Source organism: Copadichromis virginalis, linkage group LG9 (genome assembly GCF_057382275.1).
Source record: "Copadichromis virginalis isolate Kocher_CV1m ecotype Utaka linkage group LG9, C_Virginalis_male_GT1.1, whole genome shotgun sequence".
NCBI classification, from domain to species: Eukaryota; Metazoa; Chordata; class Actinopteri; order Cichliformes; family Cichlidae; genus Copadichromis; species Copadichromis virginalis.
In genome coordinates, this window is record NC_140626.1 from 25113318 (window position 1) to 25130613 (window position 17296).

Sequence of the window (17296 nt, forward strand, 5' to 3'; positions counted from 1 at the left end):
GACACTGTAGAGTCATGAATCCTTTGCAGGAAGTGTTTATTAAACAAACAGCACACATTCAAACACATGTATAAAACTCCAGCTGCTATTGCAGCTGGTTTATCATGGTGATGAGGCCTAAGGGCAGTTGAGCCCCAAGGGTGCGGCAGGTTTCTAATAAGGCCTGAGGCTCATTCAGCTGGATACAGCACTGGTCTTGCAGAACATCTCGATTAAACTGATTAAGTGTCATTATCCTAGATCACAGCAGATTGCAGACTACTCCTCAAAAATATTTAATCTCTACCTGCATCGATGCATCCACCTGAATATAGCCCTGGATTCTACAACTGCCTGGTGAGGTGACTACAGCACAGATTGCCTGTTAACAGTTGCAGTACTATTCTCCCTGTGGGAGTGAAGACAACATGACCATATGATCACAGCAGTGTGTGTGAGAGTGCAGTCTGTCGCGTGACGTGGCACGATCTGGATCAGTTCCCACCTGGTCAGGACAGGCTTGGGTCCTGCTGGGTCTTCAGTAGTTCTGAATGCGTTTGGTCCTGGATTAAGCCCGATATGGAGCGATGTACAGTAGCACGTACCAGTTCACTTTGGCCAAGGTCGTTCCCAATATAGAACATTCTGGGTGGACTCTATGGAGTGCGCAGCCTGCTCATGATCTGGCCCAGCTATACCAGGCTGCCAGGCCAGGAGACTACAGTAAGCGCCACCCGGCTGCGCTGCTCTTTCAGCATGGGCACCAGGGCCGAGTGGCTCATTCCTGCTGTCGACAGGCCGTTGACTGCCACTATCATGTCACCACACCTGAGATGACAAAGAGAGACATGTTATCATAGGCTTAGAAACAGGACCTGATAGCTTTGGGCTCAAACAGCACTACATACATGAAGACGAGCCTTTTGAGATGACTGTGATCATCAGCGTATTAATTTGCAATTAAAATAATTGCAGGGTACAATTTGAACTCCAACATCTTTAATGGCACTTATGAATTTCCCACAATAAGCTGTGCAGCTGTATTTTAGTAACATGTAACCTTGTGTAACAGAGTGGCTAGGGGAGGTGTTTTTAATAGGTTTTAGAAAACAAAGCTCTGTGGCATACAGATTATACTTATTAGGATTATTTCATTGTTTGCTTTTTTTCTCCCAAAAAGACTTTTTGGCAAAAGGAAAAAAAATATCGCTACCTTTATTCTTCAATCACTGAGGAAAGATTAGCCTTTATTCTGAATATTTTTTTGTAGTACTGACACAAAAAGGGTACAGAGAAAGGAAGGAAAATACTCAGAGAGAAGACATATCTACTGTAACTTTTTAAAACCTACAATAGATGTTATTCGTTTTGATATATGGACAGATGAGCTACAGAACTGAATTATTTTATTGCTTGCTAGCTGCATTATGACAATAGATAAGACAGTTATGCCTCTAAATATTAGCATAAAAAATAAGCGCACACTACAAATGTGGGCCTTTTGAGCCTTTACAATTGTTAAATAAGTTCAGTCAGGACCACTACAATCAAAAGAATAGTTATTTCTGTAGTAATTTATATTTCACAGGGAGATCAGGTATGAAAACACTGATTAGGTCAGACACAATGTGAAAAGGAGGAGCCAGGGTGGTGATGGGTTGCAAAGTGGACAGCAGTTGTGCAACAACTTTGGGCAGGCTAAAGCAGCTTAAACAGTGCCCTATCTGAGATTTACCAATTGGATGAAAGGTATCAGATGAGCCACTGTCCAATTTAGGCTGGCACAGAGCTCAGCTGATCTGCCAGGATTACAGCAGAGCTTGAACTAACCCTTTGCTCTGTACTTGCTGAAGCCTCAAAAGCCTCAAGCAGACAGCCTGGATTATAATGATCATTATACACATATTTCTTCTTAAAGCCTGAAGTAAAAATCACACAAAGTTATTTATTTATTCCCCTCCCCCCTGTTTTTGTAAGCCACAGATTATCATATAAAGCACAACTGATCACTCACTTGAGGCGGCCGTCATAGTATGCGGGTGTGCCGAGGACGATGGTCTTGATAAAGAACGCCTGGTTGCCATGGCTTTCCTCATATCCCCCGACGATGCTAAATCCCCAGCTGCCAGGATGGCTCCTGCGCAGAACAATCTCATGGCTACTGTGCAGGTAGCTGCAAGGAGAGGGTGGAGAGCAGAGTGAAGGAGGGCTGGACAGACAGATGGACAGACAGATAGATTGATTATGATCCCACGAACAGATTCAGGACGCTCATGTTGATATTTTTAATACATAGTAAAAAATGGGAAAATGTGACAAATAACCAACCAATCAGCACAAAGCCCACAAATCAGAAAGTTAATATATAATTAGTTAAGATAAAAACAAGAAAAACATGACATTTAATGAAGATACAAGCTTTTCTTTCTTGTATAATGTCCTGTTTGAAGCTGCTGACAACACCACCATATCACAAAACACAATCACACATCCAGAACTATATTGTATTTCCTCTGTGTGCTCACCTGGGCAGGCCCAGCCACATGACCCACGAGGGGGACCAGTTGGCATCAAAGTCACTGTCGTGAGTGTGAGGCAGCAGCTCATCATGGTCCTGCTCTTCCACCATGCTGACCTCGAGCACTCGCAGCTGGACCGAGGGCGACGCAGCGCTGGCCTTCAAGGTGCCCACGGCCTCACTGTGGCTCAGGTAGGTCAAATCCTGCCCGTTGATGCTCAGCAGCACATCACCTGAGAGAGGAAGCGAGAAGATGCAGTGGTTTTCTGATGTGATGTTTGGGTTGTGGCTCAATCGGTCCAGAGGAAGCGTTCACCTCTTTTGATTCGCCCATCCCTCGACAAGCAGCCGTGCGGTTGGACGCTCGTCACAAAGATCGGCAGCTCCCCGCTCTTGCTGCCCCGCCCTCCTGCAACAGTCATGCCCAGAGACTCGTGTGGTTCCTTCTTCACAGTGATGTGTTTCTCCTTACAGGTCACACACTGGGACAGGTCCTGGGAGCAATCGAAACACAGGCTTGATTTCAATACGGCAAAAAAAAAAAAAAAAAAGTATACTCTTTTTATTGTATTACTTTTAAACCTCAGTTTAGATTTTGATCTCATAAAATCTAATTTTATAACGAAGTAAAGGTGAAACAAAAAGGGCAAGTCATGTCCTCACTCTGTGGGTGCTGGTGCGGGACAGGTGTATGGCCACAGGACTCGGGGTAGAGCTGTGGTTAGGCAGGAAGTGATCAAGGCAGTAAAGGTCTCTGGTGGAGCTTGATTTTGGCGGCGGCGGTGGAGTTGGTTTGCTGGGTCGGCCAATCAGCAGGTGGACTCGTTCTCCACTGGCCTGAAAGGGCAGAATCTGTGCTTTAGAGACAAATCTGAAGTAGCAAAATTATTTTTCAGCCCCTGTCTGTAAAACCAAAAGGGAAATCCAGGATTGTAGACCCAAATGAACAAACTGCACCTGTATGATCTGAGCAGCTTGCTCTGGGGTGCCGTGTCGCAAGTCCTGTTCATTGACTGCCAGCACGCGGTCGTTACTCCGCAGTCTGCCATCCTTGGCAGCCAGACCTCCCTCCAGGAGATCTAACACAAACACCCCTGACTCATCCGTTCGCCGTACCAGCTTGATTCCAAGCTGCTCTGTGGAGTCTCGCTTATGCAGGGTGATTCTCAGAGTGGCTGGGCTGGGTGGGGTGACTTCGGGAGTGGAGCAGGGGGCATGGGGGACTGCTGGGGTGGAGGAGGAAGAGGAGGGAGGTGCCCGGGAGGCACAGCGACGCTCCCGGAGTACAGTCAGCTGCAGGGTGGTGCAGGGGCGGGCCAGGGTGGAGCGAGCAAAACTGTGTGGCACGTTACTGATGTCCACATTGTTCACCTTGGAGTGGAGAGGAATGGAAAATAAAAACTAGATGAGCAAGCTAGCTTTGAAACATGACCAGATTCTTAGCTATCTGACGCATTTAAGTCGCACACTCATTTTCTTTTAGCTCTGTTTTGGTCAACACCAAAAACAACTGAGAAAGAAATACAGCATTTATAGCTTCCCCTGTCTGAAAGGTAACTGTCTGCTCTCGAGCTTTCTCAGGGAAATGGACTGTAAATAGAACCGTGAAACCACAACAGTGTGCCAAAGGGTGCTAACATCTACAGATCTTGAATATTAGTGAACTGCTCACTAAGGGTGATCCCTTTCAACTACAAGTACTCATCTGATTACCATTAACAGAAGACTATTGATTAGAGGAGCTTTTAATAGTAGACCAAAAATAGAAAGTTGACTAAGACGAAAGTAAATGTGGTGCTGAGAGAAAACAACTGGCTAATTTCTAAGTGAAGCTCTAAACTATCCAAAAATATATACATAGATCTTTTTCCCCAAAACACAATGTCGAAACTGATAGTCAGGATAATTTAGAAATGTTGCAGTCACACAGCATATCCAGAACAATGTGCCCTACTCCACTGTTTACAATATTCTCAGCGCTGCACTATCTGCAGCACATCTCCCACAGACTCCTAATAAAATGTTTATTAAGCTCTTGTCTTCAACAAATCTTCCAAACACTCTCTGAAAACACTGAAAATTTACACCTGAAACTGATCTCTCACCTGGAGTATCTGATCCCCGGCCAGCAGCCTCCCGTCCCTTGCAATGACCCCGTCTCGGTAAACTTCCTGAATCACGATGTTGATGAGAGGCGTCTCATTTCCACCAACAATGCTGATTCCCAGCTCTACATATGGGTTTGCACGGTGGACCTCTATGGCAGTTATCTCTCCTTCAGGAAGGGAGGGGAGCTTCACACAGCCTAGAGGAGACACCAGTGACATTATCAAAAAAAAGCTTCACTTAAGAAAGTAATTTCCACATCTTTCCAACCTTTAGTACAAAGCTGACTGGATGTGATTATCCATTTTTTGTATAAGACTACAACTCGCAAGGAAGTAAGGTATTTCATTATCCAAGGTCCCTTTGAGAAGATCCTCAGTGAAAGGAACAGAAGATGTCATACCCTCCTCAGCAGACAGAGGCGGGGATTCAGGGCAGTCCCAGCCAGAGGAGGTGGAGCTAACGGAGCGCAGGAGATGGATACAGGGATTACTGAGGGGCCGCTTCACCCTGGGGACCACACACTCCAACCCTACTACACCTACAGGCAGAAGGACACGAAGAGATGGATGACAGCTATATTATTAACTTTACTGACAATCCAAGGCCGATAGATCAACTTACTGTCTTCTTCGGTGCTTTCCTCAAAGGCTGGGTTGTCAAGGCCGGCATCATCTGTCCACACAGGCCCATTACCGCAGCTGTTATTGGGTCCAGAGGGCGGTGACGGCGTGCGGTCCCTCAGGTCTGTCTGTGGTGTATGCGGTGACCTGGGAGGGCTGGTCACCATTGCTCGCTCATCCCCGCTCTCGCATCGTGGACCGTCCCCATTTGTCTGCTGACTCTGCATCCCTGGACACCTTTCATCAAGCAACAGGTGTCAGCGTATCACCCCATCCGACATGTAAAGAAAACCAAGCTCAGTTAATTTGATGCGGTGCTCGCTCACAAGCGAAGAAAACTTGAGAGATTTGTTTTCTTACACTGCTGAAGTTTACAATGACTTTAGTTAACAGGTTCTTTCTAAAATTCCAAAATTAAATCAGTGAAGCACAAGTGAAGCTCCAGAAACATGCTGACACTTTGAATAGTGCAATAGTGAGGTTTTTTTTTAACCCTAACTACTATGCAAATTCATATTTAAGGTTTTTGATTTTAAAAATTTGTTAGAAGGTTGAATAAACACTAAAAATTTAAATTTTCTGGCGATTTTGTCCTGGTTCAGGCTTTACAAGGATAAAATCCCAGGAAAGAGAAGCAAAAAAAGAAAAAGTCTGTTTTTGTGGTTGTGATTTTCAGTTGTAAATTAGCCTTGACCCTTCAAACTGGCTTGAATTAATAACATCATCTAATTTTTCAAGCAACATGAAGATCTTAAAGCTCTGGGAAGAATGGGAATTCTATGCTAGGAAGCACTTCAAAGCCATAAAACAGCGAAAAAAGACGTCTTTCCCAAATTCCCAAAGGCAAAGGCTAGCAAGTACTCACATCTGAGAAGCTGAAAACAGAGAAAACTGCTGATTTGTTGTATGAATAGCTCTGAGATCACATAATGAGCTACAAGTTAATTATAAAATGTTTCCTTAAAAAAGAAACACAGGACGACGTGTCCCTTCTTCGCCTACAAAAATAGAAACACTTCACTTAGAAACAATTTAAAAATAAACGCACAACGACTCCCTCAAAGGGTCAGTATGGTGTCAGCCTTAATTTCCTTTATTACTGTAAGTGGTAGCTTAGAGGTGACAGGTGTTTAATCCCTAATGACACAGAGTAATTTTGTTTTCTTTAATGAATTTCCTTCCTTGTCTAATCTTTCGTTTTTGCAAAGAACAAATAATTTTGACAGGAAAACTGGTAAATGCTAAAAACAAAGACTTCTGCTCACATAGATGTAGTCATTTGGTTCCTTTGTTTTTTTCAGCTTCACCGGCTGGCACTTTGCTACACAGCGTTTCTTTAAAAGGGATTCTTTTATAGAAAAACAGCTGACTCAGAAAAGCTTTTAAAGGACTGTAAGTGATAGTCTGTTACCCTGATCTTGTTAAGGAAAATCTCCTCAACTTAATCGAGGTGTTAGGAGGACAGTGAAAAACCAGTCAACAAACCAACGTCAAAATTCAACTAGAAAGGAGTCTGCTTAAAGATCAAGAGCACTGGTTTTAATGCCTTAACCAGGCACAAACACATCATCACATACTGCACGAATTACATCCTTGAAGCAGCAATGACAGCCTGACACCGATGCATGCACACGTAATCGTGCACTTCAGTGCAAGACATGGCAACAGAGGAAGCAGGACAGAGAGAGTAAGAGGCAAAGCAAACCGAGATACAGACTGAAATAACAAAAACAGTGGAAACCAGCGAGTAAATAATGTCTTTTTGTCATTCTGAGTCACGCTGACCTCACACCCCACTGCGTTCGACTCACCACAGGCCGGGGTTGCCCTTGGCTGTCTCACAGAAGAAGTGGTTGAAAAGATCTCTGGTGTTGAAGTTGCTCAGCATGGTTGCAGAATGAGAACACGAAGGCTCCTGGTCAGCCAACCCATGACTGTCGAAAGGGAATCACTAATCCCCCGTCACATGACCTACAGCCCAATAATCCCTGCAGGGTCTCACAGCACCTGGTCCAAACGGGCCAAAAGCCAAAGCGTGTGCACGGGATGGGGGAGACCTTTAAGGTTAAGAATGGTGGGTAAGTCTATGTGATGCGGACTCTGATTTGTGATATCTCCACTGGTTCAGCTGAAAAACAAGCCAATCACAAGGACGGATTGGCCCTGAATGCTGCTTGTGGTTATTACTAAAGGATGTTCAACCGATCGCCTGGTGGCTTTGTTAGCTGAGAAGCTAAGCTCATGAAATCCTGACTGCATGCACGGTGTCATAATGATCTCATGCATTCATCTGTCTGCATAAAAGCTTTATTACCTGTGTTTAAGGTGCGCCTCCAGGTCACAGCGAGGCATGCTGAGGGAGCAGACAGGGGTCAAAGGGCAGGACACAGACAGCTTGTCCAGCAGCTTGTGCACCAGGATGCTGGACCTGCGGCATGCCTGCAGCTGCAGCCGGGTCCTGTCCAGAGGGCAGAAGTCCCTCTCCTGGAGGAAGCTACGCAGGCAGCGGGCGCAGAAGGTGTGTCCGCATGGCGTATCGAGAGGCTGCACCAGCGGTTGCAGGCAGATGTGGCACACCAGATCGTCGTCCACTTCCAGACGGTAGTTGTAAAGGTGGTTTTCCCAGCTGCGGTGGATCTGGCCACACTCGGGACACAGAGCCTCCAGAGCTGGCTCCACGGACCCAGCCAGACCCACCTCGGAGCCCGGGCTGCCCATGTCTTCTCCTTCAACGCAATTCAGCTTTGGCACGACTGAGTCCAGCTGGGATGCAGAGCGGTTGGGAAGGGGCGCACACACTCCTATCCCATAAGCTTCAGAGGCTGAACAGGTGGCGGAGAGGACAAATGCCCCCCAGTGGCTGATGGCACATCACCCTGTGGGTCAGAGGCCAAAACAAGAGAGTTAAACAGCTGTTTCAGAAAAAAAAACAAGACAACAAGTGTTGGGCATTTATTCATGTGGCAAATACTTTGTGCACGTGTGCCCACGTGTTTGCATGAGACTGAGGATGACACCGCGTGTGTGTGTGTGTGCACGTTTATGTCACTGCTGAGATTATGTATCGCTGCTTCTGTCCACTAATCTGGCAGTATAATCTCTCTTTTGCTCTCGCCTGCTCCAATCTTCCAATTCCACAGAGAGGGAATTATCTGGGATTGAGGCAGAAAGAGGGCACAGATCAGAGAAAGTGAGCTTGGGAAAGCAACAGAAAAGGAAAGTGATGCCGACAAGATACGGAAGGGAGTGTAGACAGGTGGAAGAAGAAAAAGAAGAAGAGATCAATGGGATGTGAAAACAGGTACAAGGGAAGAATAAGAATATGGAATGGAAGAGAGGATGAAAGGAAGGGGGGCGAAGCCAAGGAAAACGCTTGATATTTTTGGTTCAGGCTGGGTACAGTAGATGAACTCAGTCTCCTCTACAACGGAAAGAGAACACGCCCAAAGCAAAGTCTTGAAATATAGCACTCCAGCGAGCAGAGCGTGTCCCCAGAGCTAATGCACCACAGTGTGCGCTGATCATTTCCACAGCGCTTCACATCCAAAGCCCCTCAGACCCCCTCGGCCCTTCTATTAGCCCAGCCTCCAAGGGGCCAGATGCTATCAGCCGACAGCAGAGGGCGTGCCTCTACGCTCAGCGGGCCAGCCAAGATACAGTGACTACCTGCCTCTGTTCCAGCGAGGGTCTGCTCCTGTCTCCATGACGACCTGGATCCCGTTCTGCTCAGTGGGGCTTGACATTCAGAGTGTAGCCAGAGAAGGATGCAGAGGAGCCACACAACAGATGCACTCCTCTCAGCAGGATGCTCTGCTCCTCCTCGGTACAGCCTGAAAGCTTGTCAGACAGCGCAGACGATGATGATGAGAGTCCCCTTGAGTCGTTTTTTTTTCTGCTCTTTTCATCTCGTCTGGGTCTTTTTTTTTTTCCTTGTGACAACCTGTCCCTCCTGTCTCCTTGGCCACCCCACCGGTAGTTACTTATTTCAGCCTCCTTTAAGTACGTGCTCCTCTTGTCTGCGTGTGACTGGCTGCTTCTGTCTCTATCCCGCAGCTGGACATGAATTAATCATGAGGACACAAGGCTTCTCTGTTTCTATAACAAAGCTGTGACATCACCACATCACACACACACACAAACAAACACACATATAAACACACATATACGCGTAGACATGCGAGCGTAAGTCTACACAACCAAAAGCAAACACGCACGTCGAGCACAAGGGCGTTTTTAGGTACCTGTGAATGGTCTTTATCAATAAGTAAAGTCTTCGTGTTTTCACTGTGACGGCACTTCAGAGCAGTGAAAAGCACTTAAATGTGTTTTAAACAGAGCTGTTGCAACGGATTCCTTTATACAAGCAATATGAAGACTGGCAAATGCTTGTAGAATATCTCTTTTAATCCCACCACACAGTGTGTGTGTACATGTGTGTATGAGAGTCCAAGGCCGGGCTGTTATTGTCATTGCACTGCTTTCCATTTCAGTAAATAACACTCTTGTCTCTCTGGTTATTGTTCGAAATGACAATCTAATCTTACAGGACACGACAGTCCAGTGTGCAGGAATTACATTTTCAAAGAAGATGAAATGATGTTTTAGGCCACAGATTTAAAATCTCAGGTCCTCTCGGCTTAGCCTACATTTTCATAAAACCCCATCTCTCTTATCTTAAAAAAAAGGCTCTGGTAGCCACTTGCAGGAACAGGCCTGCTGCTGCTGCTGTTCTGCAAGGTCTGTTGCAATAGGCTGCCTTTTTTTCTTAAACCACCCCCCTCCACACCACCCAGACACACAAAGATAACAAAAAAATGACACTGATTTAATTTACATGTACAATAATTTTTTTCTGGCATAGACCTGATCTACCTTGGGAGCGCTCCCACTGCAGTGTCATGATCAAATACGCAAGCCCGACACACTTACATATATCAGAATTTTTTTTTAATCATTGCCCCCCATCTGTCTGACTCCATCCCACCCTCCCCACAAGCGGAAAAACCTGGGACCGATGAGGCGACAGCAGCATAGAAAGCAAAGCCAGCCACACACTGACACCGCTCGCGCAGGCAGATGTGATGTGACGTTACCTTTTCCGGCGGCTCCTCCGCGCCGTGCACTCCGGCCCCAAAAAGGGGGGTGATTATTAGCCGCGGGACCTCAATCACGCATCCACCGCAACGGACCGTTCCGCAAAACCCGCACGAAAACGCCCCCGTGCCTTTGGCAGCGCTGACCCCGCCCACTGCTGTCCGTCAAAACCGAGTGGGCGGGGCATACGGTTGTCAATCCAGAGGAGAGCTAGGGGTTGGCTTTAAGACCGCCTTTTCGTAAATACATAATTAAAAAACAAATAGACAAATAAATAAATAAGAAAACAAAATGTGTTTAAATATATTTATGTATAAAAGAAATTCTAATAAGTCAGCAAACACATCAAAATAAATAGATAACTGTATACATTTGTAACGCAGACAAACATAGGTAAATCGATACACGAATAAACACATATAACTAATATATATATATATATAACTAATATATATATATATATATATATATATATATATATATATATATATATATATATATATATGCAAGATTTACAAGTAACTACATATACATAAATAAATAAATAAATGAATAAATAAATAAATACATGGAACAAACATAAAAACGTAAATAAATAAAAGTATTCATACTGTAAGTTATTCTTTTTGAAGATTACTGGTTACATTGTAGACTACTGTTATAAAGGCTTAAAGGGGGCGTGAGATTAAAACTTATTAACATGACTTAGTTTTATTTTAAATAATAAGTGAAACTTAATATTACAGCTTTCAGTTTTGGATAAATGCCGCTTTTAAAGATGACAGTGTCTCCCTTTCTCAACAAGTTTTGAGAGATGTTAATAGTTAATTAGCACAAAAAAAACCTTTCCCATGACGTATAACATTCACCAAGCAGTGCAATGAAATAAAGAAACCTCACCAGAATTTAGGTCGGTTGATGGTCAGAAATAATGACGACAAAAACACTGCCAACTTCTTAAGTTAAGCTAATATTTTTGATGCACACAGCAGCTTTATACCAGTTTACCGTAAAATGGGGAATTAAAAATAACCACTACGGCATCGCTTTCGTTTTCCTAAACGGGTACATTTTGTTAACTGTGTGATAAAATGAGCCCATACTGAAATATCATGATTTCTTTTTTTTTATTATAACGATTTAGTCGGTTACTGACCAAGAAAGTTATTTGGGAGATGGTAGAAAACATAAAAAGAGAAACGGGTGGAAGGTGAAGCTAAAAATGATCGGGCATTATTCAGGGCACCAAAAATCATCGGGGTCCTCGGTCGGAGGACCTCGCGAGGAGGTAAACAAGCGATGTTGGGTTAATTAACGACCATCCATCGATTTTACCGCAATTAAGTTTGCGTGTGATCGCGATGGCAGAAGATAATGAGCTGGAAAAGTATGTAGCGTGTTAATATTTGTCCTCACTTGGTATTTGCGCACTGGTGAACGCAGGTTTCCTCTAAATCTGTAACAACGCTCCGTCGGTAAAAAAAAGATGCTCATTTATTGTGTTGTTAGACGAGCTTGTGATTGTATGGAAAGCATGCCTTCGTGGTGGCACACACCATGAGCTCCCTGTCCTGTATAAAAGTAGATCAGCGGGTCTCCTCTGCTGGGATTGTGCCGATTCAGCAGCTCGTGTCAAACCAGGACACTGTTCCCCTTTTGCTCCTGATGATTCACTTTCTCTTCCGCATCACTCCGTTTTCTCTCACTTAATTAGATTATTCTCCCCTTGGCTCCCCCTTGAGGATTTGCACCATCTTTGTCCTCGGCTTCTCATTTTCCCTCCCCTTCACGTGAACAGTGTTTGACGTTTTTTCCTCTTTATTTATCCATCTAGGCGTGCAGTGGAGGAGCTCCTCAGGGAGACTGACAGAGCCCGCGTGAGAGCAGAGACCATGGGCCCTGCAGGATGGTGAGCACAGTGTCTGACATGCCATCTGTCTGACTCTTACTTATCTGCTTTAGTAAGAAAGCTTGGTAGTTGAGCCTCACATAATGTGTGCATTGCACTTGAACTAATGAAAATGGCTGCAGTAGTGTGCGATACTGCAGATTTTTGGTATCGATCTGATACCAGGTACATAGACCGCGAGTATTGCCGATACCAATACCTAGGGCTGCACGATTTTTTGGCTTAGAATTGAGATCACGATTCTCTCACGATTTTCTTTTCCAGTATAAATATTTATTGTATACAGTATAAATTCCAGTATAATTCCAGTATAATAATTCCAGTATACAGTATAAATTCCAGTATAAATATTTCCAGTATAAATATTTATTGCACTTATTAACTGCACATCAACTTCGTAACAGTTGAGACTGAACATAAAAACAATAAATAAACATAAAACCAACTAATGTCTCACGTTTTGTTGTTGCCGCAAAATGTTGTACTGCTTGAAATTCCGTCTCCACCGTTGCTCGACACTGCGTGTATAGAGCAGGTAGTGCAACAATAGAAAAATAGTTGCGGGACGGCACTGTGTAGCGTTTGTCTACGGCGTTGATCACTTTCCTAAATCCCTCGTTTTGCACAGTGTTGATGGGAGCCATATCTTTGGTCAGGTGATATGTAAGAGCCTCCGTAATTTCTTTGTGCCTGCGGGAGTTCGACGTGTATAGGGAAGCGCTGTATAAGGTTCCCGTTATTGATGTTTGGGTGGTTGACCGGGACGGATTTTCTCCTGTCACGTTCTCGTCATCCCTGACGTGCTCTCCGTTGTTTTTTCCCTGCTAATTTTAGCATCACATGGCACAGCTTCTGCTCAAGAAACTACCTGGTACCAGACCCACCTAGCCTTTTTGACGGCCACGTCTGACCCATGTACCTGAAACATAAGAACATCATGTTCGCCCTTGTCTTTTGTTGAGCAGGAAGAGTGAGCGCTTGTTTTCATGCAGATTACGTCCCGGATCAAAATGCGGTACAATCGTCATCATCTTTTTTTCTTTTTTTCTTTTTTTTTTTTTTAAATCGTTGTCATTTGGAAATGAGATCGCACATAAGTATGAATCGAGATCGCGATTTTCTAACGATTAATCGTGCAGCCCTACCAATACCGTTAATTTTAACTTGTAAAGGAAAATGAATGAATCGTCATTCATTTGCAACAGATTTAATGAGCATTAAATTGCTGTGATTGTTACTTTTCACTACAATTAGTTAACACATAAAAATGCATCTTTTAGCTTTTTGTGGCATTGGGTTTTTTGGAGACTTGCAGTGTAAATGTGCCTGTCTCTGCAGCACGCTAGGTTAGATTCTCTAGCTTAAATGTGTTATAAGCTATAAATAAAATTGATGTGGAGGTTAACACTAAAAAAGATTCCTGTAATTTTTTTATAGTGCATGCCTGAAATATATTTTTCACTAAAAAATGATTTAAAGCAATTCCCTGGGCTACATACTGAACTTAGAGGATAGAAGCAAAGCATCGTTCCTATTGTGCTAGTATGTGTCTAAACCAGTGTTGGTATCAATACTATCGATACTATCTTTGGATTGATCCACCCACCTCAAATTTTAATCCAGTGTGAACAGGGAGGACAAATAAAAATGACTGAAGGTCGAAGGTGCACCACAATTACTTAACACTACATGTTAAGTAATTGGCATCCATAACATGTAGGAAAATCCTAGGCAGGTCCTGCTGATTCAGATTATGATCTAAGTAATGGGATAATGGGAAAAAGTATCTATGTGACAGTCACACAACTCCTGGTGTTTCAGCAGGAGGAGTGAGTAAAGTGAGAGCAGAGCCATTCCATACTAAAACAACAAAATACACACACACACACACGTGTGTGTGTGTGTGTGTGTGTGTGTGTATATATATATATATATATATATATATATATATATATATATATATATTATTATTTTTTTTTTTTAAATTTAGTGTGGTTAATAAAGCCAAAATGTTACCTTCAGAATGAAAATTTTGAGTGTTGCAGTCCCTCAAAGAGGACATGAGTGGGTCAGATTTTGGCACTTTTTAATTTGGCTTATTTCTTCTACCGTCTTAAGCCCTCATAACTTCTTCTACAAAATATATCTACGTAAAATGAACCTTTAATTTCATTTATACTCCGTTTAAAAAGTGCAACCATATAAACTTTACACCTGCTCAAAATGTCACATCCTACAATAGGAGAGAATGCATGTATTTGTCTCTGTACAGGTGCACAATGACATTTGGAGCATCTCCCTGAGCAGTGCATACAAATAAGATGCATCAAATACAAACTTATTTTAATTTGAAGTGAAAGTTAAAATAGACACACATACCCATTACGCTGTCCTTAATGATCTTAGACAGGATGTTCATAGTAGAGGCAGTGTAATGTGTTTTTCTATAGCCCCTGAGCAAACTTTGAGCATCAATATTATGGGATATATCCGAGCTTCAATAGCAAAACTGCACAAATTTAAAATCTGTGAGAGTGAAAGTAGTATTAAATCATGACTGTGTTAGAAAATGATTTTGATTTCAAAGGAGAAGGTGGCCCCAGTGTAAAAATGTAGGTAAATGATATATCTTGTTTTGACCTGCCTCCAATCTGACATTTAAAATTGACCCAAGTGCTTTTTTTTTTTTTTTTTTGGACCAAAAAACAGATAAAGAAAAGAAAACAGGGTATAAAGGCCTGCTTGTGTTATCCTATGGCACAGATATTAAATTAGTGCAGTTTTGCTTTTGAAACTCTAATATATCCTTTTTAAAACTTCAGATCCTGACACTTGCAGTAGGCGTTACATCGGTTTGGTTGCTGCTTTTAACAAAGCTCCAATTTGTTTTTCACCTCCTAAGTTGTGAGTATTCAAAAATTCTGGAGAAATACTGTAGACTATAAAAAGGCGTACTCGGAGGGCCTGTAACTCATTTTGAAGGAGGAAGCATGGATTCATTACATACAATAAAGTTATTGTACTAAAAAAAGAATATCTGATACTGATAGGAGGACAGATGGAAGGCACTGATTGATTTTTCATTGAATGTGTTTAGATTTATGGTCCCATGCTGCTCTCTGCTATTTAGATCAATGGGAAAGGCATCAGTAAAACGGGGTTGGAAGCTGTGGTCGACTGCACACATTTGATAAAAGTGATGGTCGTGCATTAGTGCACCCAGTAAAAGTAAAGAGCAACTCCTTCTCAGATGAATGAGGATGTCAGTGCAGGATGTAATCAGACTGTCACCAAGAACCGCCCTACTGTAAAACAATTACAGTAGAGCTGCACTGCATTCATCCCTCATTACAATGAACAGTGCACATTTGAGAGCAAGTGGTCGTATTCTCGACTGGTGGATAAGCGCCTGAGTGGCAGAGAGCAGTCTCCTAGCATGGTTTGTCCCCTCATTGAAAGTCAATATGAAGATTTTAAACGATGGCCTTTCTCCTGTGATGAAAAAGTTCTATCCCGGTGGTAGTCGTCTCTTCCAGGAGCCATCCTCAGGGAACTAAATGGTTTAAATATGAATGTAAATGTAAATTTTATGTCATGGCTTTCACAGTCACTAGATCTCTTACTAAAATGCTTTATATTGGGGGTTTATTTCCATTAATTTGCCTGTAGTTAAATGTTTGGTATTGTGTAACAAGCATGCGAGACAATTAATTTCTTGTTAGCAAAAATACAGTTTTAAAAACGTTTGCTTTGCTTTTGGCTTTTCTCTGCACTGAGTTCATGCTTTAAGGCCATTAATAAGGTTCTCTAACTAATCTAGGGTCATATATAACCAGTTTGGTAATATGTAAAAACACCATGATGTCCTGGCAAATCCTGGAATGTTTGATCTTGTCTGCATTGTGTAGTTATTGCTACTTTTTATCTCACTGATATTTACATTTAAAGTAGTCAAACTTGAAACTAAAATTGTCATTTTTTTCCATCAAGTTTTTGCTGTAAAACATTTTGATCTCAATTAAACCTGTATGACAATCTGACACTGATGTCATGAATCCAAATCACCCAGTTTAAGCCACTGAGTGTGAGTTTTTAAGTTTTAAAAATATATATATTTGAAATACCACAAAGAGATGTCTAATGTCTATTTCTGAGGATAAAATCTGTGTGGAAAATCACAGAACTGTTTATTGATTTTGAGGGAGGCTTAATGCTGGAGTCAGTCCATAAAATACTGCCAGCTTTTAATCAGTTTCATGAGGATTCAAAGGCGGAAAGAGCAGAAACACTCAGTATCCTCAGCGGTGGCTGCAGCTCTGTCTGCGAGGACTTTTAAAGATGAATCTGTCCTGTGAGTCCTGTGTGGCGGTTATTAGCTCTGACCTCAGTGACGACCATCCATCTGTCTCTCTAATGGTCGCAGGGGTAAGTGTAACATGTCTAACTAACCTCGTGTCCTTCACTTCTCTTTCAGGTTGAAATGTCCTCTGCGAAGCACCAACAAACGCTTCCTCCTCAACACGCTGCGCTCCACCGGCCTGCAGCGCCGCACTGGCGAGCCCGGAGCCGGACACTCCACCGCAAGGGGGCGCCTGAGGAGCGATTCCCCAGACAGAGGCCGCAGCAGGACGCCTCCCAGAGATCACAAGAGTAATGGAGGCCACATTGATCATAAACATCATCACAGGGACGGCCGCAGAGACAGAGATAAGAAGCTGGATAGAGACAAAGACAGACGCCACGGAGGCGACAGAGAACGGAGACGCACTGATAGACCGAGCCGAGACAAAGACGCGCACACACACACAAACTCCACGAGTTAAAATAGCCCAACTGTGTGTGTGTGTGTGTGTGTGGACTTAAACCTGAGAGGATCTGCTGACTTTGCTCAGAATGAGCTACACGAAACTTTAAGTTCTTGTTACACCGGATTGTAAAGGTGGACAATTGTCTCTCATGATGGGTTCAGTTGCTGCCCCCCCTCCCCCCAGTAAACTTTTGTCTGAATAACACATCCCACACGTTTATGTTCTTCATTCTCTTCATCATAGTTTGATGCAGTTATGC

The 17296-nt window shown here is 43.2% G+C and overlaps 2 protein-coding genes across 6 annotated transcripts; one reads left to right on the top strand and one right to left on the bottom strand.

Moving 5' to 3' along the window:
- Positions 1 to 7: 7 nt before the first annotated feature.
- On the bottom strand, positions 8 to 10471 carry lnx2a (ligand of numb-protein X 2a). 4 transcript variants are annotated; one of them, XM_085468407.1, is made up of 11 exons: positions 10320 to 10471; positions 7541 to 8102; positions 5228 to 5463; positions 5007 to 5144; positions 4603 to 4802; positions 3455 to 3868; positions 3161 to 3334; positions 2814 to 2991; positions 2505 to 2730; positions 1994 to 2152; positions 8 to 807 (listed from the first exon to the last, which is right to left on the bottom strand). In XM_085468407.1, the coding sequence occupies exons 2-11, from the start codon at positions 7942 to 7944 to the stop codon at positions 672 to 674; spliced, it is 2265 nt and encodes a 754-aa protein (XP_085324533.1). In that variant the 5' UTR covers positions 7945 to 8102; positions 10320 to 10471; the 3' UTR covers positions 8 to 671. The 4 variants fall into 4 exon arrangements, with proteins under 4 accessions (XP_085324533.1, XP_085324531.1, XP_085324532.1 ...); XM_085468405.1 differs by having other exon boundaries at positions 1994 to 2188; XM_085468406.1 differs by lacking the exon at positions 10320 to 10471 and adding an exon at positions 8893 to 9328 and having other exon boundaries at positions 1994 to 2188.
- Positions 10472 to 11572: 1101 nt separating this feature from the next.
- LOC146701960 (uncharacterized) lies at positions 11573 to 17248 on the top strand. 2 transcript variants are annotated; one of them, XM_085468422.1, is made up of 3 exons: positions 11573 to 11608; positions 12155 to 12229; positions 16704 to 17248. In XM_085468422.1, the coding sequence occupies exons 2-3, from the start codon at positions 12213 to 12215 to the stop codon at positions 17050 to 17052; spliced, it is 366 nt and encodes a 121-aa protein (XP_085324548.1). In that variant the 5' UTR covers positions 11573 to 11608; positions 12155 to 12212; the 3' UTR covers positions 17053 to 17248. The 2 variants fall into 2 exon arrangements, with proteins under 2 accessions (XP_085324548.1, XP_085324547.1); XM_085468421.1 differs by having other exon boundaries at positions 11581 to 11707.
- Positions 17249 to 17296: the final 48 nt, after the last annotated feature.